This window comes from Bombina bombina, chromosome 1 (genome assembly GCF_027579735.1).
Source record: "Bombina bombina isolate aBomBom1 chromosome 1, aBomBom1.pri, whole genome shotgun sequence".
Classification (NCBI taxonomy): Eukaryota; Metazoa; Chordata; class Amphibia; order Anura; family Bombinatoridae; genus Bombina; species Bombina bombina.
The window spans coordinates 614,009,234-614,035,777 of record NC_069499.1 but is presented as its reverse complement, the minus strand read 5'-3'; the positions used below and the strand labels follow the sequence as shown (position 1 = coordinate 614,035,777).

At 41.9% G+C, this 26,544-nt stretch overlaps 1 protein-coding gene across 5 annotated transcripts in view; it reads right to left on the bottom strand.

Moving 5' to 3' along the window:
• PHKA1 (phosphorylase kinase regulatory subunit alpha 1) overlaps window positions 1-26,544 on the bottom strand; it is a 473,866-nt gene that overhangs the window by 128,395 nt on the left and 318,927 nt on the right. For all 5 annotated transcript variants that reach the window (XM_053698997.1, XM_053698999.1, XM_053699000.1 and 2 more), the window contains exons 25-26: window positions 20,451-20,529; window positions 11,604-11,733 (exon numbers count right to left, since the gene is read on the bottom strand). In XM_053698997.1, the coding sequence (XP_053554972.1) occupies window positions 11,604-11,733; window positions 20,451-20,529 (209 nt within the window). The remainder of the gene's footprint in view (window positions 1-11,603; window positions 11,734-20,450; window positions 20,530-26,544) is intronic.

Here is a 26,544-nt window from a genome sequence, read left to right as displayed (position 1 = left end):
GTCAGAATTTGAAAAACAGTGAAAAAAGCAGTAAATCAAACGAAATTTTTACAGTGTGTATAATAAGCTAACAGAGCATTGCACCCACTTGCAAATGGATGATTAACCCCTTAGTTAAAAAAACGGATAAAAAAAACGATAGACGTTTTTTTAACAGTCACAACAAACTGCCACAGCTCTGCTGTGGCCCTACCTTCCCAAACAAACGACTTTGGAAAACCTAAAAGCCCTTTAGAGAGGTCCTATAGCATTCAGGGGACTCCTGGAGGAAAGCTGGATGTCTCAGTCTGTAAAAGTTACTGCGCAATTAAGCGCTAAATTAGGCCCCTCCCACTCATGTCTAAACAGTGGAAAGCCTAAGAAAACTGTTTCTAGGCAAATTTAAGCCAGCCATGTGGAAAAAAACTAGGCCCCAATAAAGTCTTATCACCAAAGCATATATAAAAACGTTTAAACACTTCCAGCAAACGTTTTATATGACAGGAATTGAAAATTTATAAGAGTATTACCTCTGACAGTAAGCATGATACCAGTCGCTATTAAATCACTGTAATCAGGCTTACCTTACATAAATCTGGTATCAGCAGCATTTTCTAGCATTTACATCTCTAGAAAAAAAAATTAACTGCACATACCTCATAGCAGGATAACCTGCACGCCATTCCCCAGCTGAAGTTACCTCTCTCTTGAGTTATGTGTGAGAACAGCAATGGATCTTAGTTACAACCTGCTAAGATCATTAGAGATCACAGGCAGATTCTTCTTCTATTTTCTGCCTGGGACAAAAATAGTACAACTCCGGTACCATTTAAAAATAAACTTTTGATTGAAGAAAAAAACACAACTACATTTCACCACTTCTCTCTTACTACTTCCATGCTTGTCGAGAGTTGCAAGAGAATGACTGGATATGGCAGTTAGGGGAGGAGCTATATAGACAGCTCTGCTGTGGGTGATCCTCTTGCAACTTCCTGTTGGGAAGGAGAATATCCCACAAGTAATGGATGATCCGTTGACTGGATACACCTTACAAGAGAAATTTGGAATTTTTTAGGAATATTTTTAAGAGCAATGCTTGCACAATTTTAAATGCTATATCTGTTACATAACTATTTGTTTTAACTATTCATTTAGCTATTATTGTTGTATAAATTTGATTGTTTATACATGAATCCATGTTTTTAACTTATTTGTGTACTCGATAAATTGTTTATTGTAATCGTTTGATAATATTGCATTTGGTCCAGACCCAGCCTTCGTATAGTTGGCGCATTGGTATACCTTATTAGTCTCTTCCAAAGGAGTCTCAGTTTTAAGAGACTCCTCCAGAGTATCAAACCAATAAGCAGCCGCCGTGGTAACCGTGACAATGCAGGCTGCCGGTTGTAAAAGTAATCCTTGATGAATATAAAGTTTCTTAAGAAGACCCTCTAATTTCTTATCCATAGGGTCCTTAAAGGCACAACTATCCTCAATAGGGATAGTGGTTTGTTTAGCCAAAGTGGAGATAGCACCTTCCACCTTAGGTACCGTCTGACAGGAATTTCTGATAGAATCCGCTATGGGATACATTTTCCCGAAAACGGGAGAAGGAGAAAATGGTATACCCGGTCTCTCCCATTCCTTAGCAACAATTTCCAAAGTCCTTTTGGGAACTGGAAAAACATCTGAATAAGAAGGGACTTCTAGATATCTGTCCAACTTACTCAATTGTTCTGGAGGGACCATGATGGAATTGCAGTCGTCCAGAGTCACCAAAACCTCCTTCAGCAACAGGCGGAGGTGTTCCAGTTTAAACCGGAAAGACATTACTTCTGAATCCGTCGGAAGCAGGGCGCTATCCGATTCTGAAAGCTCACCCTCAGATAGAAGCTCCAATTCTGATCCCTGTAAAGGCATGTCTGACCTCGCAATTAAAGCATCCGAAATCGTATTAGCCACGAGGTCGTCCTTCCTCCTGCGTCTGCCTTGCAGTACGGGAAAGGCAGACAACGCTTCAAAAATAGTAGAGGACATAACAGTTGCTATGTCCTTTAGAGTAAATGCAGGTGAAACTGCAGAAGTACTGGACTGTGCCTGGGTAGGCGGTAGGGACTGTGACGCTTGGGGAGAAAGATGTGGCATACTCTGACTCATCGTTAAAACCTTGAGAAGCATCCGTCTCATTTAAATTTGTATCACAAAACATTTGCTCCCTAAACTGTAAAGCCCTCTCAGTACACAAGGGGCAAAAGGTAACGGGAGGTTCCACATTTGCAGTTAAACATAAAGAACATGTAACATTCACATCCATGTTAATGACTGTCCAATATAAATAACAAACAGACTTGGTCTTGCTCAGAGTAAGGAGGGCAGCTGTATTTTGAACACTAGATCATTAAAATGACAAATGAAGGTCTTAAATTCATTTGAAAGTAACAGAAAAACACAAAAAAACACGATCAAGTAATTTTAGCCTTTAAAAACCGGATCGTTAAACAAGCCTCTGCAGCCTCTACAGCTCTGCTGAGGCGCCTACCTGCCCCCTCGATGTTCACTCCATTCCCAGCAAACACTGCCTACGACCGCTTGCTCCTATAACTAAAACCATGCGGTCACAGCAGTAAGAAGGTTCCGATCACCTCACCCTTGCTGTGGAATACAGAGTATGTCTGCGCGGCTTCTAGAACGCGGGAACAAAGCTCCACCCTTCGTGGGCGTCTCCTAGCGTCTAACACCTAACATCGTGAGCCATCTTTATGTCAGCAGTAAAAAACACATGCAGTCTCTTACCAAAACAAAAACTGCTTAGTATTTGAGCAATCCACTACTCCGAAATAAAGACTCACACCGGATCCCTCATAAACACCTGTCACACAGCTATGAAGAAGTCTTCTGCATCTTCTTGCCAGTCTGTGGAGACAGGAAGGGCCTTAGTTAGCAGTGCTAAGACCATATTAAGAAGGGCAGCATACAGTATGGGAGGCACAGTGAGAAATGAATTCCACCAATTCCCAATGCCTTAAAGCCACCTGTAGCTCTGCTAACAAGAGGCTGACCAGGTCCTGGCTACACCCTGTAAGAAAACATAATTTATGCTTACCTGATAAATTTATTTCTCTTGTAGTGTATTCAGTCCACGGGTCATCCATTACTTATGGATATATTCCCTTCCCAACAGGAAGTTGCAAGAGGATCACCCAAAGCAGAGCTGCTATATAGCTTCTCCCCTCACATGTCATATCCAGTCATTCGACCGAAACAAGACAAGAAAGGAGAAACCATAGGGTGCAGTGGTGACTGGAGTTTTAATTAAAATTTAGATCTGCCTTAAAAAAGACAGGGCGAATCGTGGACTGAATAAACTACAAGAGAAATAAATTTATCAGGTAAGCATAAATTATGTTTTCTCTTGTTAAGTGTATTCAGTCCACGGGTAATCCATTACTTATGGGATACCAATACCAAAGCTAAAGTACACGGATGATGGGAGGGACAAGGCAGGAACTTAAACAGAAGGAACCACTGCCTGTAGAACCTTTCTCCCAAAAACAGCCTCCGAAGAAGCAAAAGTGTCAAATTTGTAAAATTTTGAAAAGGTGTGAAGCGAAGACCAAGTCGCAGCCTTGCAAATCTGTTCAACAGAGGCCTCATTCTTAAAGGCCCAGGTGGAAGCCACAGCTCTAGTGGAATGAGCTGTAATTCTTTCAGGGGGCTGCTGTCCAGCAGTCTCATAGGCTAAACGTATTATGCTACGAAGCCAAAAGGAGAGAGAGGTTGCCGAAGCTTTTTGACCTCTCCTCTGTCCAGAGTAAACGACAAACAGGGAAGAAGTTTGACGAAAATCTTTAGTTGCCTGTAAATAGAACTTCAGGGCACGGACTACGTCCAGATTATGCAAAAGTCGTTCCTTCTTTGAAGAAGGATTAGGACATAAGGATGGAACAACAATCTCCTGATTGATATTCCTGTTAGAAACTACCTTAGGTAAAAACCCAGGTTTAGTACGCAGAACTACCTTGTCTGAATGGAAAATCAGATAAGGAGAATCACAATGTAAGGCAGATAACTCAGAGACTCTTCGAGCCGAGGAAATAGCCATCAAAAACAGAACTTTCCAAGATAAAAGCTTAATATCAATGGAATGAAGGGGTTCAAACGGAACACCTTGAAGAACTTTAAGAACCAAGTTTAAGCTCCACGGCGGAGCAACAGTCTTAAACACAGGCTTAATCCTAGCCAAAGCCTGACAAAAAGCCTGGACGTCTGGAACTTCTGCCAGACGCTTGTGCAAAAGAATAGAAAGAGCAGAAATCTGTCCCTTTAACGAACTAGCAGATAAGCCCTTTTCCAAACCCTCTTGTAGAAAGGACAATATCCTAGGAATCCTAAACTTACTCCATGAGTAACTCTTGGATTCGCACCAATATAAGTATTTACGCCATATCTTATGGTAGATTTTTCTGGTAACAGGCTTCCGTGCCTGTATTAAGGTATCAATAACTGACTCTGAGAAGCCACGCTTTGATAGGATCAAGCGTTCAATCTACATGCAGTCAGCCTCAGAGAAATTAGATTTGGATGGTTGAAAGGACCTTGTATTAGAAGGTCCTGCCTCAGGGGCAGAGACCATGGTGGACAGGACGACATGTCCATTAAGTCTACATACCAGGTCCTGCGTGGCCACGCAGGCGCTATCAGAATCACCGATGCTCTCTCCTGTTTGATCTTGGCAATCAGTCGAGGCAGCAGTGGAAACGGTGGAAACACATAAGCCATGTTGAAAACCCAAGGGGCTGCTAGAGCATCTATCAGCGCCGCTCCCGGGTCCCTGGACCTGGATCCGTAATGAAGAAGCTTGGCGTTCTGGCGAGACGCCATGAGATCCAGTTCTGGTTTGCCCCAATGATGAATCAGTTGAGCGAACACCTCTGGATGAAGTTCCCACTCCCCCGCCTCCCAGTTCTCCACGCCTGGGATGTGGATCGCTGACAGGTGGCAAGAGTGAGACTCTGCCCAGCGAATTATCTTTGAGACTTCTAACATCGCTAGGGAACTCCTGGTTCCCCCTTGATGGTTGATGTAAGCCACAGTCGTGATGTTGTCCGACTGAAATCTGATGAACCTCAGTGTTGCTAACTGAGGCCAAGCTAGAAGAGCATTGAATATTGCTCTTAACTCCAGAATATTTATTGGGAGGAGTTTCTCCTCCTGGGTCCACGATCCCTGAGCCTTCAGGGAGTTCCAGACTGCGCCCCAACCTAGAAGGCTGGCACCTGTTGTTACAATCGTCCAATCTGGCCTGCGAAAGGTCATGCCCTTGGACAGATGGACCCGAGAAAGCCACCAGAGAAGAGAATCTCTGGTCTCCTGATCCAGATTTAGTAGAGGGGACAAATCTGAGTAATCCCCATTCCACTGACTTAGCATGCATAATTGCAGTGGTCTGAGATGCACTATGTCCATTGCAGCTACCATTAAGCCGATTACTTCCATGCACTGAGTCACTGATGGGCGTGGAATGGAATGAAGCACACGGCAAGCATTTAGAAGTTTTGATAACCTGGACTCCGTCAGGTAAATTTTCATCTCTACAGAATCTATAAGAGTCCCTAGGAAGGAGACTCTTGTGAGTGGTGATAGAGAACTCTTTTCCACGTTCACTTTCCACCCATGCGACCTCAGAAATGCCAGAACTATCTCTGTATGAGACTTGGCCATTTGAAAGCTTGACGCCTGTATCAGGATGTCGTCTAGATACGGAGCCACCGCTATGCCTCGCGGTCTTAGAACCGCCAGAAGTGAGCCCAGAACCTTTGTAAAGATTCTCGGGGCCGTAGCCAACCCGAAGGGAAGAGCTACAAACTGGTAATGCCTGTCTAGAAAGGCAAATCTCAGGTACCGATAATGATCTTTGTGAATCGGTATGTGAAGGTAGGCATCCTTTAAGTCCACTGTGGTCATGTACTGACCCTCTTGGATCATGGGTAGGATGGTTCGAATAGTTTCCATTTTGAATGATGGAACTCTTAGGAATTTGTTTAAGATCTTTAGGTCCAAGATTGGTCTGAATGTTCCCTCTTTCTTGGGAACCACAAACAGATTTGAGTAAAATCCCTGTCCTTGTTCCGTCCGCGGAACCGGGTGGATTACCCCCATTACTAGGAGGTCTTGTACACAGCGTAGGAATGTCTCTTTCTTTATCTGGTTTTCTGATAACCTTGATAGATGGAATCTCCCTCGAGGAGGAGAAGCTTTGAAGTCCAGAAGATATCCCTGAGATATGATCTCCAACGCCCAGGGATCCTGGACATCTCTTGCCTACACCTGGGTGAAGAGAGAAAGTCTGCCCCCCACTAGATCTGTTTCCGGATAGGGGGCCGTTCCTTCATGCTGTCTTGGGGGCAGTAGTAGGTTTTCTGGCCTGCTTGCCCTTGTTCCAGGACTGGTTAGTTTTCCAGGCCTGTCTGTAGCGAGCAACAGTTCTTTCCTGTTTTGGGGCGGAGGAAGTTGATGATGCTCCTGCCTTGAAATTTCGAAAGGCACGAAAATTAGACTGTTTGGCCTTTGATTTGGCCCTGTCTTGAGGAAGGGTATGACCCTTACCTCCAGTAATGTCAGCAATAATTTCTTTCAAGCCGGGCCCGAATAAGGTCTGCCCCTTGAAAGGAATATTAAGTAAGTTCGATTTTGAAGTCACGTCAGCTGACCAGGATTTAAGCCATAGCGCTCTCCGCGCCTGGATGGCGAATCCGGAGTTCTTAGCCGTTAGTTTAATCAAATGTACAATGGCATCAGAAACAAATGCATTAGCTATCTTAAGTGATTTAAGCTTGTCCATAATTTCATCCAATGGAGCTGTGTGAATGGCCTCTTCCAGAGACTCAAACCAGAATGCCGCAGCAGCAGTAACAGGCGCAATGCATGCAAGGGGCTGCAAAATAAAACCTTGTTGAACAAACATTTTCTTAAGGTAACCTTCTAATTTTTTATACATTGGATCCGAAAAAGCACAACTATCCTCCACCAGGATAGTGGTACGCTTAGCTAAAGTAGAAACTGCTCCCTCCACCTTAGGGACCGTCTGCCATAAGTCCCGTGTAGTGGCGTCTATTGGAAACATCTTCCTAAATATAGGAGGTGGGGAAAATGGCACACCGGGTCTATCCCACTCCTTGCTAATAATTTCTGTAAGCCTTTTAGGTATAGGAAAAACGTCAGTACACACCGGTACCGCATAGTATCTATCCAGCCTACACAATTTCTCTGGAATTGCCACTGTGTTACAGTCATTCAGAGCAGCTAAAACCTCCCCAAGCAATACACGGAGGTTCTCAAGCTTAAATTTAAAATTAGAGATCTCTGAATTAGGTTTCCCCTGATCAGATCCGTCACCCACAGAATGAAGCTCTCCGTCCTCATGTTCTGCAAACTGTGACGCAGTATCAGACATGGCTCTTACAGCACCAGCGCGCTCTGCATCTCTCCTAATCCCAGAGCTATCGCGCTTGCCTCTCAATTCTGGCAATCTAGATAATACTTCTGACAGGGTATTATTCATGATTGTAGCCATGTCCTGTAAAGTAATTGCTATGGGCGTCCCTGATGTACTTGGCGCCATATTAGCACGCGCCCCCTGAGCGGGAGGCGAAGGTACTGACACTTGAGGAGTTAGTCGGCATAACTTCCCCCTCGTCGTCTGATGATAATTCTTTTATAGATAAAGACTGACCTTTATTATTTAAAGGGAAATCAATACATTTAGTACACATATTTCTATGGGGCTCCACACTGGCCTTCAAACATAGTGAACAAACAGATTAATCTGTGTCAGACATGTTTAAACAGACTAGCAATGAGACTAGCAAGCTTGGAAAACACTTTAAAATAAATTTACAAGCAATATAGAAAACGCTACTGCGCCTTTAAGAAGCACAAAAAACTGTCACAGTTGAAATAACAATGAACCAAATCAGTTATAGCAACCAAATTTTCACAGTAAATGTATTAAGTTAGCAGAGCATTGCACCCACTTGCAAATGGATGATTAACCCCTTAATACCCAAACCGGATAATCAATAGAGAAAAAAACGTTTTTTAACACAAACACACTGTCACAGGTCTGCTGTGACTGATTACCTCCCTCAAAATAACTTTTGAAGTCCCTTGAGCTCTCTAGAGACGTCCTGGGTCATGCAGGAAGAAGCAGGAAGACTGAGACTGAATTTTTACTGCGCAAAAGAGCGCTAAAATAGGCCCCTCCCACTCATTATTACAACAGTGGGAAGCCTCAGTTAACTGTTTTTATGCAGAAATATAAGTCAGCCATGTGGAAAAATTCATGCCCCAATAAGTTTTATCACCAATGTACCTCACAAAAACGATTAAACATGCCAGCAAACGTTTTAAACATCCTTTTTTTTTTAAAGAGTATGTATCTCTATTGATAAGCCTGATACCAGTCCTTCTACTGCATTTAAGGCTTATTACATTACTTCAGTATTAGCAGCATTTTCTTAGTCAAATTCCATTCCTTAGAAAATTACTTTATTGCATATACATTAATCAGCCTGATACCAGTCGCTTTCACTGCATTTAAGGCTTTACTTACATTACATCGGTATCAGCAGTATTTTCTTAGTCAATTCCATTCCTTAGAAAAATATTTTACTGCACATACCTTATTTGCAGGAGACCCTGCACGCTATTCCCTTTCTGAAGTTACCCCACTCCTCAGAATGTGCGAGAACAGCCAGTGGATCTTAGTTACTTCTGCTAAGATCATAGAAAACGCAGGCAGATTCTTCTTCCAAATACTGCCTGAGAAAAAAACAGCACACTCCGGTGCCATTTAAAAATAACAAACTTTTGATTGAAGAAATAATTAAGTATAAAACACCACTCTCCTCTCACGACCTCCATCTATGTTGAGGGTTGCAAGAGAATGACTGGATATGACATGTGAGGGGAGGAGCTATATAGCAGCTCTGCTTTGGGTGATCCTCTTGCAACTTCCTGTTGGGAAGGGAATATATCCATAAGTAATGGATGACCCGTGGACTGAATACACTTAACAAGAGAAAACAGTACTCACTGGCACCATTTAAAAATAAAAAAAACTCTTGATTGAAGAAACTAAACTATCACCTCACTTTACCTCTTCCTATTTCTAACACAGGCAAAGAGAATGACTGGAGTGGGAGGGAAGGGATGAGCTATTTATACAGCTCTGCTGTGGTGCTCTTTGCCTCCTCCTGACCAGGAGGCAATATCCCATAAGTAAGGATGAAATCCGTGGACTCGTCGTATCTTGTAAAAGAAAACAGTTTACTTTCAATTCCTTATATGAGCACAGCCCGCAATTAACACTCGAGAGAATCATTAATTTGTTACACACATTTTATTTGAAATTAGGTTTTACAGGTACAAAACCCCAAATCAGGAATTCCAAAATCAAAACTTATTCTCAAATCCAAACTTTTGAATTAATATTTAAAAGAAAAAAATAATTATTTATATAAATATATATATACTGTATGTATGTATGTATGTATGTTTGTTTGTATATATATATATATATATATATATATATATATATGTATGTGGACAAAAAAAAAAAAAGAGCGTGGGAAGGTGCTGTTAGTGAACTCTTATGAATCAAAAAGATTTAATATAGAAATAAACGATTTTAATCTGAGAAAGATAAATACATAGACAAATCTGTATATACCGCAGGTAACTTTGTTACAGACTAGGACCATGTGCAATTTAGACACATACAGATACTAGTAATAGTCCGTTTATCACTGTAAAGTAAACCTTTCTATGTGAATGTATACAAAATGGTAGTTTTATTAACAGGCAAGTGAAAGAGTCCCAGTGTGAAAGAGAAACAATGCTCTGGATGTTTCCAAACAAAGGCAACTGAATAAAGGAGCCGTCCCAAAATTTAGAAAAAGATATCTACTTACAAGACTTAAAGGATTACTTTCTGTTATAATTTTTAAGCTAAACAACTTACATATTAAAGTTAATAAACATTAATTAAAACCTACTGACCTATATTTTCTCCAAAACCCACCACGATAGCTTCCTGCTGCTGTACACAGGAGGTTTATTTGTGAAGCTGTGTTTGGACAGTCAATTGCTTTTATATACCTCATATTTTTGAGGGCTCCTGATGTAAGCATACTCTGTTTGGGGCACTGTGGGTAGTTTCTAGTTACCTCGAAAATAAAGCAAACAGGGTTGCACTATTATTGTGTTTGTTTCCTTATATATTTCGCTTACGCTTGGAGGGAAGTTTCTTACTCCACACCACACTTCAAGAAGCATTGAAGTCAGTAACCTGCAAGTCTGTCAGGGATCTGGCGGCGGATTTTGTTTGCAGCAGTATATCCTGGCTATCTTGGATCACACTTACCTTATATGGATTGAGGTAAGGGTAAGTAGATATCTTTTTCTAAATTTTGGGACGGCTCCTTTATTTAGTTGCCTCTGTTTGGAAACATCCGGAGATTTGTTTCTCTTTCACACTGGGACTCTTTCACTTTAGAGACTGCTCGCAAACTATTTATAAAACGACCACTTTGTATACATTCACATAGAAAGGTTTACTTTACAGTAATAAGCGGACTATTACTAGTATCTGTATGTGTCTAAATTGCACATTGTACAGTCCTAGTTTGTAACCAAGTTACCTGCGGTATCTACAGATTTGTCTATGTATTTATCTTTCTCACATTAAAATCGTTTATTTCTATATTAAATGTTTTTGATACATAAGAGTTCACTAACAGCGCTTTCCCACACACTTTTTTTGTCCATATTTCTAAGCGAAGCTCTTTGGAGCTGGATACTCCATTTTCCAAGCCTTGGGATAAAACAGCAGCTATTCTACTCTCTTGAATCAATATATTGAACCTTTTATTATTGCGAAACATTCTTTGATGTATTATGTGTGATAGCATTTGATATCCTTCCGCTCCTAGCGCTCAACTATTTCCTTTTCATATATATATATATATATATATATATATATATATATATATATATATATATATATATACACACACACACAATACTATTTTCCCTGCCTGTAAGTTACAATCTTCTCATTGCCTTTGGTTTGTTTTTTTGTCTTGTAAAATGCAAAGGCTAGTCTATACTTATTTAAAAGTACTTTTATTTTTTCTTATTATAGTACTGTACTAACTTTCATAGCATACTATGTATACAAAAGTAATACAAATTATATATAACTACCTTTAAGTTACGTGTATAAGCTGTATTATGACATGTAAACATGTAAATATTATCTAAATGGCATAAGATGTTGTTGTTTACACTTGATACCCCTCTCCAAACTGTCCCATTTTACAGATACAAATATTCCAAAATCCAAACTATTCCAAAATCAAAACATTTCCCGGTCAAAAGTAGTTTGGATAAAGGGTTTTCTACCAATAGTAATGCAGTGTGGAAGGCTGGCTAAACATCAAAAGGGTCTTAAAGATAAAACAGATAAAGGAGGAAACTCTCTACTCCTATTTGGCAAGTCATTCAAACCTTGAACTAAGTGGGGTTAGTAAAGACTGCGTACTGTGCCGAGTTTAGAGCCTTACCAGAGCAACGCAGTGACTGGGAAAGCTCTGTGGCCATAACCTGGATAATGAGCCCGATGCGAAGTCGGAACATCTCAGCAAAGAGTATTGGCTGCGTCCTCATGTACATGGCCAGATACACCATGATTTCCTGGTAAAACAGAATGCATTAGTTTTCATGGTTAGCACATTTTGATTTGCTAATCCTGCCTCCACATCTGCTTTCCACCTTCCTCTTTCACAGTTTCTCTACTGTCTTTACATCCCATCAGGGTGGATAAAAAGTTTAATTTTGACTTTTACTGTCCCTTTAATGCTACTGCTTCCCCTGCAAATCTATGTACACAGAATCAACCCATACTAAGTTTCATAGATAGATCATTTCAATGATCTATCTATGCTTATCTAATGTTATATTTAACTAAATCAGTACAAGTTATTATTCTAAAAATTAAAACCATGATTTAAATTGATTTAAATTGCTCTTACTGACCAGTGATTGAAATCAAATCCACCCTGTTTCCCATACATGTCTCCTTTCATGACTACCCCTATACCTCACCACTTACTGATGAACACACTCCGGACTATACATATATCTTATGAAATCTCTCAAGGCTACTCATTTACCTCCACTCCCATCCATGAACCCTCTCAGAACTATATGTAATTAAAGGGATAGTCAGAATTGTTGTTTTAAAAGATAGATAATCCCTTAATTACCAATTCCACAGTTTTGCATAACCAACACAGTTATAATTATACACGTTTTACCTCTGTAATTACCTTGTATCTAAGCCTCAGCAGACTGCCCCCTTATTTTAGTTCTTTTGTCAGACTTGCATTTTAGCCAATCAGAGCTGTCTCCATGGTAAATTCACGTGCATGAGCTCAATGTTATCTATATGAAACATGTAAACTAATGCCCTCTAGTGGTGAAAAACTATCAAAATGCATTTAGATTAGAGGCAACCTTCAAGGTCTAAGAAATTAGCATATGAACCTCCTAGGTTTAGCTTTAAACTAAGAATACCAAGAGAACAAAACAAAATTGATGATAAAAGTAAATTGGAAAGTTGATTAAAATGACATGCCCTGGGGGCGTGTCCAAGTAGCGACTCCGAGCGTTCGCATCTTTCCAGAGCTCCGGGTGAGGAGTTTATATTCTGCCGGTAATTGCTCTATATCTACAACTTTAAGTGATTTCACAACTGGTTTCGTGATCTTACAAGGTCAGCAACACAAAGTATATAAAGATTGTTGTATTTATGAACCCAGAGACGGAAAAGGACACCTGAGGCCTGTTGCGGCAGCAAACTCACAGGCGGCGCCTCCCACCCGGTTTCCCCGGGGTGTTTGTCCAGAACTGAGGAACTTGTTTACGCTCTCATGGACTGTTCCTGCTTGGAAGAGGAGGAGGAAGGCTTACCTGAAAAATTTCGAAAGGAAGGAAAATTACTCTAATGACCCTTCATCTGATTTCTGTTATCCTGAGGGAGAGAATGTCCTTTGCCTCCCGTTATATATGAAATAATCTCAGCTAAACCTGGCTCAAACAAGGTCTTACCCTTGTAAGGGATCGACAAAAGCTTAGACTTGGAGGACACATCTGCAGATCAGGACTTCAACCATAAGGCCCTGCGAGCCAGAACAGCAAAGCCAGAAATCTTTGCTCCCAACTTGATGACCTGCAAAGAAACATCCGTGATAAAGGAGTTAGCCAACTTTAGAGCCCTGATCCTGTCATTAATCTCTTCAAGAGGCGTATCTGTCTGAATAGCATCAGACAACGCATCAAACCAATATGCTGCTGCGCTAGTACAGTAGCAATACACACCGCAGGCTGTGATTGCAACTCCTGGTGAACATACATCCTCTTAAGCAACGCTTCTAATTTCTTATCTATAGGATCCTTAAAGGAACAGCTATCCTGTATGGAAATAGTAGTTCTCTTAGCCAAAGTGGAAACCCCTCCTTCCACCTTGAGAACTGTCTGCCAAGACTCCCTAATAGATTCAGCTATTAGAAACATCTTCTTAAAAATTGGAGAAGGGGAAAAAGGAATCCCAGGCTTCTCTCACTCCCGTGCAATAATCTCTAAAGCATGGCCTGGAACAGGAAATACCTCCACTGCCGAAGGTACGTCGAAATACTTGTTCAGCTTACTAGACTTCTTAGGAGTGACTACAACAGTTGTGTCAGAAAAGCCCATGTGGAAGCCACAGCTCTAGTAGAATGAGCAGAAATTATTTCAGGAGGCTGCTGTCCAGCAGTCTCATAGGCCAAACGGATGATGCTTTTCAGCCAAAAGGAGGTAGCCATAGCCTTTTGACCTCTCAGCTTACCAGAATAAACAACAAACAATGAAGATGTTTGACGGAAATCTTTGGTTGCTTGTAAGTAGAACTTTAAAGCACGAACCACATCAAGATTGTGCAACAGACGTTCCTTCTTTGATGAAGGATTAGGACACAGTGAAGGAACAACAATCTCTTGATTGATATTCTTATTAGAAACAACCTTAGGAAGAAACCCAGGTTTGGAACGCAAAACGACCTTATCTGCATGGAAAATAAGATAAGGGGAATCACACTATAAAGCAGATAGCTCAGAAACTCTTCGAGCCGAAGAGATAGCAACTAAAAACAAAACTTTCCAAGATAGAAGCTTAATATCTATGGAATGCATAGGTTCAAATGGAACCCCTTGAAGAACTCTAAGGACTAAGTTTAGGCTCCAAGGCGGAGCAACAGGCTTAAATACAGGCTTAATTCTGACCAAAGCCTGACTAAATGCTTGAATGTCTGGGACATCTGCCAGACGTTTGTGTATTAGAATAGACAAAGCAGATATTTGCCCTTTTAGAGAACTATCTGATAATCCCTTCTCCAAACCTTCTTGGAGAAAAGACAATATTCTAGGAATCCTAATCTTACTCCACGAGTAACCTTTGGATTCACACCAATAAAGATATTTGCGCCAAATCTTATGATAGATCTTCCTGGTGAAAGGTTTTCTAGCCTGAATCAGGGTATCAATGACCGACTCAGAGAACCCATGCTTTGATAGAATCAGGCGTTCAATCTCCAAGCAGTCAGACGCAGAGAAACTAGATTTGGATGCGTGAACAGACCTTGGATTAGAAGGTCCCGCCTCATTGGCAGGGTCCACGGTGGAACCGAGGACATGCCCACTAGGTCTGCATACCAAGTCCTGCATGGCCACGCAGGTGCTATCAGAATCACCAAAGCTCTCTCCTGCTTGATTCTGGCAACCAGACGTGGGAGGAGAGGAAACGGTGGAAATACGTAGGCCAGATTGAAGGACCAAGGCACTGCTAGAGCATCTATCAGTACCGCCTTGGGATCCCGGGACCTGGACCCGTAACAAGGAAGTTTGGCATTCTGACGAGACGCCATCAGATCCAATTCTGGTGTGCCCCATAGCTGAATAAGCTGAGCAAATACCTCCGGATGGAGTTCCCACTCCCCCGGATGAAAAGTCTGACGACTTAGAAAATCCGCCTCCCAGTTCTCTACTAATGGGATGTGGATTGCTGAGAGATGGCAAGAGTGATCCTCTGCCCATCGGATTATTTTGGTTACCTCCATCATCGCTAGAGAACTCCTTGTTCCTCCTTGATGATTGATATAAGCTACAGTCGTGATGTTGTCCGACTGAAACCTGATGAATTTGGCTGCAGCAAGCTGAGGCCATGCCTGAAGCGCATTGAATATCCCTCTCAGTTCTAGAATGTTTATCGGAAGAAGAGATTCCTCCCAAGACCATAAGCCCTGTGCTTTCAGGGAGTTCCAGACTGCACCCCAGCCTAGCAGGCTGGCATCTGTCATTACAATGAGCCCCTCTGGCCTGTGGAAGTACATTCCCTGAGACAGGTGGTCCTGAGACAACCACCAGAGAAGAGAATCTCTGGTCTCCTGGTCCAGATGCAGTTGAGGAGATAAATCTGCATAATCCCCATTCCACTGTTTGAGCATGCACAGTTGCAGTGGTCTGAGGTGTAGGCGGGCAAAAGGAACTATGTCCATTGCCGCTACCATGAGACCGATTACCTCCATACACTGAGCCACTGATGGCCGAGGAATGGAATGAAGAGTTCGGCAAGTGGTTAAGAGTTTTGATTTTCTGACCTCCGTCAGAAATATTTTCATTTCTACAGAATCTATCAGAGTCAATAGAAAGGAAACTCTTGTAAGAGGGAAGAGAGAACTCTTTTTTATGTTCACCTTCCATCCGTGAGATCTCAGAAAAGCCAACACAATGTCCGTGTGAGACTTGGCTAGATGAAAAGTCGACGCCTGAATTAAGATGTTGTTTAGATAAAGCGCCACTGCTATGCCCCGAGGTCGTAGAACCGCCAGAAGGGACCCTAGCACCTTTGTGAAAATTCTTGGAGCCGTGGCCAACCCGAAGGGAAGAGCTACAAACTGGTAATGCCTGTTTAGAAAAGCAAATCTGAGGAATTGATGATGATCTCTGTGAATAGGGATGTGTAGATACGCATCCTTTAAGTCCACGGTAGTCATATATTGACCCTCCTGGATCAGAGGCAGAATAGTCCGAATGGTCTCCATCTTGAATGATGGAACTTTGAGGAACTTGTTTAGAATTTTGAGATCCAAGATTGGTCTGAAAGTTCCCTCTTTTTTGGGAACCACAAACAGGTTTGAGTAGAACCCTAGCCCCTGTTGGGACTGGGCAGATCACCCCCATGGTATGTAGATCTTCTACACAGCGTAAGAACGCCTCTCTCTTTGTCTGGTTTACAGACAATCGAGAAATATGAAATCTCCCCCTTGGAAGGGAGTCTTTGAATTCCAGAAGATATCCCTGGGACACAATTTCTAAAGCCCAGGGATCGTGAACATCTCTTGCCCAAGCCTGAGTGAAGAGAGAGAGAGTCTGCCCCCTACTAGATCCGGTCCCGGATCAGGGGCTACCCCTTCATGCTGTCTTAGAGGCAGCTGCAGGCTTCTTGGCCTGTTTACCCTTGTTCCAAGCCTGGCTAGGTCTCCAGACTGACTTGGATTGGGCAAAATTCCTCTCTTGCTTTGCAGCAGAAGAAGCTGAAACGGAACCACTCTTAAAGTTCCAAAAGGAACGAAAATTATTTTGTTTGGTCCTCATCTTATTTGATCTATCCTGAGGAAGGGCATGACCTTTCCCTCCAGTGATGTCTGAAATAATCTCTTTCAGTTCAGGCCCGAATAGGGTCTTTCCTTTGAAAGGGATGTTTAAAAGTTTAGATTTAGATGACACATCAGCAGACCAGGACTTAAGCCATAACGCCCTGCGTGCTAAAATGGGAAAACCTGAATTCTTTGCCACTAATTTAGCCAGTTGAAATGCGGCATCTGTAATAAAAGAATTAGCCAACTTAAGGGCCTTGATTCTGTCCATAATCTCCTCTAATGGAGTCTCCATCTGAAGAGCCTCTTCTAGAGCCTCAAACCAGAAAGCAGCTGCAGTAGTTACAGGAACAGTGCACGCAATAGGTTGGAGAGAAAAACCCTGATGAACAAAAATTTTCTTCAGGAGACCCTCTAATTTTTTATCCATAGGATCTTTGAAAGCACAACTGTCTTCGATAGGTATAGTTGTATGCTTAAACAGAGTAGAAATAGCTCCCTCCACCTTAGGAACTGTCTGCCACGAGTCCCGCATGGTGTCAGATATGGGAAACATTTCTTAAAAACAGGAGGGGGAGAAAATGGAATACCTGGTCTATCCCACTACTTCGTAATATTCACAATCCTCTTAGTGACTGGAAAAACATCAGTGTAAACAGGAACCTCTAAGTATTTATCCATTTTACACAATTTTTCTGGAACCACTATAGGGTCACAATCATCTAGAGTCGCTAATACCTCCCTGAGCAATAAGCGGAGGTGTTCAAGCTTAAATTTAAAGGCCGTCATATCAGAATCTGTCTGAGGAAGAGTCTTCCCTGAATCAGAAATTTCTCCCTCAGATAACAAATCCCTCACCCCTACTTCAGAGCATTGTGAGGGCATATCAGATACGGCTATTAAAGCGTCAGACGGCTCAGCATTTATCCTAAACCCAGAGCTGTCCCGATTTCCTTGTAAACCAGGCAGTTTAGATAAAACCTCTGTGAGGGTTGTACTCATAACTGTGGCCATGTCTTGTAAAGTAAAAAAATTTGATGCACTAGAGGTACTTGGCGTCACTTGTGCGGGCGTTACTGGTTGTGACACTTGGGGAGAGCTAGATGGCGAACCCTCATTTACTTGAGAATCATCTATTGCTCTATTTTTAAGTGCTAATATATGTTCTTTATAGTTTATAGACATATCAGTACAATTGGGACACATTCTAAGAGGGGTTTCCACAATGGCTTCCAAACATATTGAACAAGGATTTTCCTTGGTGTCAGACATGTTAAACAGGCTAGTAATGTAACAAGCAAGCTTGGAAAACACTGTAATCAAAGTAAATAACACTAAGAAATAAAACGGTACTGTGCCTTTAAGAAAAAAAAAGCTGCACAAATTCTGCAAAACAGTGTAAAAAAAGCAGTAAACTTAACGAAATTTTTACAGTAGCATCATAAAAGCTTAGTGACTTTGCACAGCTATGCAAATAAACAATTAACCCCTTAATGGCAAAACCCGATTGAAAAAACGTCAAAACCGGTAAAAAAGACTTTCAGCACCTTGCCACAGCTCTGCTGTGGCTCCTACCTGCCCTTCAGAACGATTTGTGGGGGAAAAAACTTCTTTTACAGCCCTCAAACACAACAGGAACCTCAGGAGAAGCAGTTAGATGTCTCAGAGGAAAAGAAACTGCGCAACTGAGGCGCAAAAATAGGCCCCTCCCACCTTACTCGATGTTTTGAGGCCTATCAGAGAAACACCAGAGTTTCTCTTAACCATGTGAGTTACAAAACTCAAAAACAAGCCACAATGACCCCTTTAGTCCCTTCAAAAAACGTTATAAATTTTCACTGAATAAAAAACGTTTTTTCCTAACAGTGTCACCAGTAACTAATGAGCCCTTCAAGCAAGCTGAAATTCCTATCAAAGTGTCTGAATACAGCTTAGCCTTCCCTCATGGGGATATTGCCAGCCTTTTCTAGAATTAACACAGTCTGTCTAGAAAAATATAGACTGAACATACCTCATATGCAGCTTAGCCTGCTTAGCCTGGAAACCGTTCCCCCAACTGAAGTTTTCCAGTACTCTTCAGCCCTTGAGAACAGCAGTGGATCTTAGTTACAAAGTGCTAAGATCATCATCCTCCTTGCAGAAATCTTCATCCCTTTTCTGCCAGAGGGTAAATAGTACACACCGGTACCATTTAAAATAATAAACTTTTGCTTGAGAAAATAAAAACCTAACATTTTTGTCACCACACAGCTCTTTGCCCTTCCTAGAAGTTAAGCAGGCAGAGAGAATGACTGGGGGGTGGAGCTAAGGGAGGAGCTATATAGACAGCTCTGCTGTGGGTGCTCTCTCTGCCACTTCCTGTAGGGAAGGAGAATATCCCACAAGTAAGGATGAATCCATGGACTCGATACATCTTACAAGATAAAAAGCCAGGAACACACGCAGCAAACACCGCTGCAACAAACACAGAGCCTCTCCTTTACATAGTGTCTCCCAGTGCCCCAAACACTGCCAAATAAAAATCCCACATAGGATTTACGGTCCCCATAAACAGAAAAGTGGCATAAACCTTCTTTGCTACAAAGAATTAAAAACAGGCACTTACCTGACTCCAATCTGTCCGGCAGCTCACAGATATGAGAAGGCATCCTCCCCCCATAGACCCGTGGAACACAAACGAAAGACTGACTAAACCTAATTAGGCTTTCCGGATAGGGCAGCATCAAATATGGAAGGCACAGTGAGAATTAAACCCCACCAGTTTCCAAATGCTTAAAAGCTACCACAGCTCTACTGAAGAGACTGACGTGGACCACAGCTAGACCCTAAAAAAAAACATAGAACAACCTGCTCTGCTTTAAAAAAATAAACTCTTGATTGAAGAATCTTCAGACACCTAAAACTTTACCACCTCCTTGCATAGGCAAAGAGAATGACTTGGGTTTGTGGGTAGGGAAGTGATATTTATCAGCTTTGCTGTGGTGCTCTTGCCTCCTCCTGCTGGCCAGGAGTGATAATCACAACAGTAATTATGATGATCCGTGGACTCACTGTGTCATTAAAAAACGAAAAATTATTTTTAAAAATGTTGCACACAAAATTTTTAAGGGCTCAAAGATATGAGATTTTTTTTTTCTTAGAAGCAAAGGGCTATAACATTGAGATACATACATATACATCTTTAAAAGTGTATATGTATGTATATATATGATAGATGTGTATATATATATATATATATATATATATATATACATACACACACGTATTTATATCAGTATATATGTATTTACAGAAATACATACACAAACACATAAATACATATGTACACACATATATAAGTGCATTGGAGCCCTTTGCAGTTAAGTAGAGGGAAGCATGGAAAATCCTATTTCTGCATATTTAATAAAGTGTCCATGCGGTCCATATAGATAACATTGTGCTCTCTCCCGTGGAGGTGTGTCTTACACTGCACTAATTAGCTAAAATGCAAGTCAATAGATAATAAATAAATAGCCATGCCATCAGGGGGCTGTAAAAAGAGGCTTAGATACAAGGTAATTACAAGGGTTAAAGCTATATTTATATAACCCTGTCGGCTGTGCAAGACTGGGGAATGGGTAATAAAGGGATTATCTATCTCTTTAAACAATACAAATTTTAGAGTTGACTGCCTTTAAGTAAACAAAACTGATCCTATAGTCAGCACTGGGTGGCTCACCTGTGTGATGATGGATATTGTCATGTTCTGCTCGCTAGCCTCATCAATCAAACGAATTAGCTTGTCATAAGGAAGAGGCCTGAAAGATGAAAACAAGTTTGATAACCAGATCTTTGCAGCGAACAGTAAAGACCAAGGCCTGTGTCTCTACACACAATCACACAGATGGGAGAGCTGTAGGACATGGATTCAGTGTTTCACAGCCTGCATGGCACAGACACTAGACCTAACATGAGGTCTATTAGTAAGGTCTATGTAGGAGCGAAACCAATCAGCCCTTTTTTCTAACCCGATATGGATTGATTCTTTTTCATTGCTGCTTTTAATATTTTTCAATAAATATTTGTATAGTAGAACACTGTGCAGACTTTTTTGTTTTAATAGACCTAAGGTGTCTTGAGTCTGTCTTTCACCAACAGTATGGCACATGAGCACTATATGAAGGAGCAAATGGGCAGTATGACACCAAAGAGGGAGACTTAGTTTGTTCCCACTGAAGAATGGAACATACCAAAAACCTTTTGAACAAAAAGGAAATTTATGCTTACCTGATAAATTTGTTTCTTTTACAATATGACGAGTCCACGGATTTCATCCTTACTTATGGGATTAAATCTCCTGTTAGCAGGAAGTGGCAAAGAGCACCACAGCAGAGCTATATATATATAGCTCCTCCCTTCCCTCCCAATCCAGTCATTCGACCGAAGTTAGGAAGAGAAAGGAAAAGCCAAAGGTGCAGAGGTGACTGAAGTTTAACAAAAATAAATACCTGTCCTAGAAATGACAGGGTGGGCCATGGACTCGTCATATTGTAAAAGAAACAAAATTTATCAGGTAAGCATAAATTTCCTTTTCTTTTACAAGATATGACGAGTCCACAGATTTCATCCTTACTTATGGGATACAATACCAAAGCTATAGGACACGGATGAAAGGGAGGGACAAGACAGGAACCTAAACAGAAGGCACCACTGCTTGAAGAACCTGTCTCCCAAAACCAGCCTCAGAATAAGCAAGTATTTGTAAAATTTGGAAAAAGTATGAAGAGACGACCAAGTTGCAGCCTTGCAAATATGTTCAACAGAAGCATCGTTTTTAAAAGCCCATGAGGAAGCCACAGCCCTAGTAGAATGAGCCGTAATTCTTTCAGGAGGCTGCTGTCCAGCGGTCTCATATGCCAGACGGATGATACTCTTCAGCCAAAAAGAGAGAGGTAGCCGTAGCCTTCTGGCCCCTATGCTTTCCAGAAAAGTCAATGAATAATGAAGATGATTGACGGAATTCCTTAGTTGCCTGCAAGTAAAACTTCAGGGCATGGACCACGTCCAAATTATGTAACAGACGCTCCTTCTTAGAAGAAGGATTAGGCCACAAGGAAGGAACAACAATTTCCTGATTAATATTCTTATTAGAAACAACCTTAGGAAGGAAATCAGGTTTGGTACGTAAAACCACCTTATCAGAATGGAAAATAAGATAAGGCAAGTCACATTGTAACGCAGAAAGCTCGGAAACTCTACGAGCAGAAGAAATAGAAACCAAAAATAAAACCTTCCAAGATAACAACTTAATATCTAGGGAATGCATGGGTTCAAACGGAACCCCTTGAAGAACATTAAAAACTAAATTCAAACTCCAGGGTGGAGCAATTGGTCTAAACACAGGCTTGATTCTAGTCAAAGCCTGACAAAAAGACTGAACATCTGGAACATCTGCCAAACGCTTGTGTAGTAAAATCGACAAAGCAGAAATTTGTCCCTTTAAGGAACTTGCTGATAACCCCTTCTCCAATCTTTCTTGGAGAAAGGATAAAATCCTGGGAATCCTAACTCTACTCCATGAGTAGCCCTTGGATTCACACCAGCAAAGATATTTACGCCATATCTTATGGTAGATCTTTCTAGTGACAGGCTTACGTGCCTGAATCAAAGTATCAATGACTGAATCAGAGAACCCCCGCTTAGATAAAATCAAGCGTTCAATCTCCAAGCAGTCAGCTGCAGAGAAACTAGATTCGGATGTTGGAAGGGTCCCTGAATGAGAAGTTCCTGCCTCAATGGAAGCTTCCACAGCGACAGAGAGGACATGTCCACCAGATCGGAATACCAAGTCCTGCGAGGCCACGCAGGCGCGACTAGAATTACTGAAGCTCTCTCCTGTTTGATCCGTGCAATCACCCGGGGCAGGAGAGCAAACGGTGGAAACACATACGCTAGGTGGAACGACCAAGGCACTGCCAAGGCATCTATCAGTTTGGCCTGAGGATCCCTTGACCTGAATCCATATCTTGGAAGCTTGGCATTCTGCCGAGACGCCATCAGATCCAATTCCGGTCTGCCCCATCTGAGAATCAGAGTGGCAAAGGCTTCCAGATGGAGCTCCCACTCCCCTGGATGAAACGTCCGTCTGCTTAAAAAGTCCGCTTCCCAGTTGTCCACTCCTGGGATGTAGATTGCTGACAGATAACAAGAGTGAGCCTCCGCCCACCGAATTATCTTGGATACTTCTGTCATCGCTAAGGGAATCCTTGTTCCTCCCTGATGATTTATGTAAGCCACAGTCGTGATGTTGTCCGACTGAAAGCGGATGAAGTTGGCCGAAGCAAACTGAGGCCACACCTGAAGCGCATTGAATATTGCTCTCAATTCCAGAATATTGATTGGAAGTAGAGACTCCGACTGAGTCCACACACCCTGAGCCTTCAGGGAATTCCAGACTGCACGCCAACCTAGTAGACTGTCGTCCGTTGTCACTATCACCCATAAGGGTCTGTGGAAGCACGTCCCTTGGGACAGATGATCCGGCGACAACCACCAAAGAAGAGAGTCTCTTGTCTCCTGATCCAGATCTGAGGAGACAAATTTGCATAATCTCCATTCCACTGCCTGAGCATGCTCAGTTGTAGTGGTCTGAGATGAAAACGAGCAAACGGAATGATGTCCATTGCCGCCACCATCAATCCAATTACCTCCATGCACTGAGCCACTGATGGCCGAGGATTGGACTGAAGAGCTCGGCATGAATTCAGAATCTTTAACTTTCTGACCTCCGTCAAGAAAATTTTCATAGATATGGAATCTATTAGAGTTCCCAAGAAGGGAACCCTTGTCAGTGGAATTAAGGAACTCTTTTCTAGATTCACCTTCCACCCGTGAGTCCTCAGAAAGGACAGAACCATGTCTGTATGAGACTTTGTCAGATGGTAAGACGACGCCTGGATCAGAATATAGTCCAGATAAGGCACCACTGCAATGCCCCGCGGCCTGAGAACCGCCAGAAGTGACCCTAGAACCTTCATGAAGATCCTGGGTGCTGTGGCCAACCCGAAGGGAAGAGCTGCAAACTGAAAATGTTTGTCTAGAAAGGCAAACCTTAGGAACTGTTGATGATCCTTGTAGATAGGAATATGAAAATATGCATCCTTCAAGTCCACGGCAGTCATATACTGACCCTCCTGGATCAATGGCAGAATTGTTCGAATAGCCTCCATCTTGAAGGATGGGACTCTGAGAAACTTGTTTAGACTTTTTAGATCTAAAATGGGTCGAAACGTACCCTATTTTTTTGGGGACCACAAAAAGATTTGAGTAAAACCCCTGTCCTTGTTCCAGTCTTGGAACAGGACAAATTACGTAAGAACGCCTCTCTTTTTATCTGGTCTACAGACAATCGTGAAAGAAGAAACCTCCCCCTTGGGAGGGAATTTTTGAATTGTAGCTGATATCCTTGGGACACGATTTCCAGTGTCCAAGGATCCTGCACATCTCTTACCCAAGCCTGGGCAAATAGAAAAAGTCTGCCCCCTACTAGATCCGGTCCCTGATCGGGGGCCACCCCTTCATGCTGTCTTGGGAGCAGCAGCGGGCTTCTTGGGTTGTTTACCCTTGTTCCAAGCCTGGTTGGGTCTCCAGACGGACTTGGCCTGAGCCAAATTCCCTTCCTGCTTGGTGGAAGAAGAGAAAGAAGAGGGGACTCCTTTAAAATTCCGAAAGGAACGAAAATTATTTTGTTTATCCCTCAGTTTAGCAGTTCTATCCTGAGGTAGGAGAAGACCCTTACCTCCTGTAATGTCAGAAATGATTTCTTTCAAGTCAGGCCCGAATAAGGTTTTTCCTTTGAAAGGAATAGCCAAAAGCTTTGACTTAGATGACACATCAGCAGACCAAGATTTTAACCATAACGCTCTACGCGCCAAAATGGCAAATCCGGCATTCTTAGCCGCCAATTTGGCAATCTGAAAGGCGGCATCTGTAACAAAAGAATTAGCCAGATTAAGAGCCTTAATTCTATCTAAAATATCCTCTAAAGGAGTCTCAGTCTTAGAGACTCTTCTAAGGCATCAAACCAGAAGGCCGCCACAGTGGTAACTGGTACAATGCAGGCCGTCGCTTGTAAAAGGAAACCCTGATGAATAAACAACTTCTTTAGAAGACCCTCCAATTTCTTATCCATAGGATCTTTAAAAGCACAACTGTCCTCAATAGGAATAGTTGTACGCTTAGCCTGGGTAGATATAGCTCCCTCCACCTTAGGGACTGTTTGCCAAGAGTCCCGAACAGTGTCAGATATGGGATACATTTTCTTAAAATTAGGAGAAGGTGAGAACGGGATACCAGGTCTTTCCCATTCCTGCGTAATAATTTCTGAGATTCTCTTAGGAACCAGAAAAACATCAGAGTAAGCAGGCACCTAAGTATTTGTCCATCTTACACAATTTCTCTGGTGGTATCACAATAGAGACACAATCATCCAGAGTCGCTAAAACCTCCCGAAGCAACAGGCGGAGGTGTTCAAGCTTAAATCTAAAGGACATGACAGCCGAATCCGTTTGAGGTAACACACTTCCCGTTGAGGTAACACACTTCCCGAATTGGAAAGTTCCCCCTCAGACAGAAGTTCCCTGACCCCCAATTCAGATCCCTGTGAGGGTACATCGGAAATAGCCAACAAAGCATCAGAAGTCGCAGTATTCACATTGACTTCTGCCCTGCTGCGTTTGCCCTGTAACACTGGCAACTTAGATAAAACCTCTGTAAGGGTAGATGACATAACTGCAGCCATATCCTGCAGAGTAAATTAAGTAGACGCGGTTGAAGAACTCGGCGTCGCTTGGGTGGTTGTTAAAGGTTCTGACGCTTGGGGAGAATTTAGCGGAATACCCTGATTCTCATCAGACTGAGAATCATCCTTCGGCACACTTTCCTTAAAGAAAATTTGCTCTTTACATTGTAAGGCTCTTTCAGTACATTAGGGACAAAAAGTAAGAGGGGGTTCCACACTGGCATCTAAACACATAGAACAAGTAGATTCCTCAAGTTCAGACATGGTAAACAGACTAGCAATAGCAATAATAGTCGTTCTTAACTTTATTTATTGACCTCTGAAGTAAAAAAACATACTCAAAAATTGTACTGCGACTTTAAATAATAAAAGCGCAATAATTTTTCTGTTATCTCAAAAAACAATGTTTGCAGCAATAGAAAATGTCCTAATATGTCAAATTTAGCTAAATAATATTGCACAGCTTGTTTGGATATGCTATATAACACTTTATATCACCTTTATCAGCAGGGCCGCCACTAGAAATTTTGGGGCCCCTGACTTAACCATTGATCAGGGCCCCCCCCCCCCTCTCCTTTGACATGTGCAATTTTTGACCAAGTGACTAAAACGTATATGCACTTTATTCTATATAATAGTGTCTATTTAAACTTGGAAATGTTGTAAAGGTAGTAACATACACTGAAACACACACACACACACTCACACATAAGGATTCACATATAGAGACTCTAGCAAACACGCAAAGAAACTCAGACACATACACCCAGACACTCAGCACTTGTTTACATTGACCTGACAAGTAATGAGGTACACTACAGTTTTGTAAAAAAAAGGAGAATAAGAAAACAAAATATGGAGTTCTGATGATCTTTTTGTAAAGGAAGAGGCCAACCAAATGATGACAACAGCATGCAGTGGCTGAAAGGAAGGGCCCTGAACTGCCTAAACAATAATTTAAAGGTTAAATGGCAGATTGGTGACTTCCAGAAAGGTCTCATTAGTCTCAAAGTCTGTAGAAAAATGTGAATAA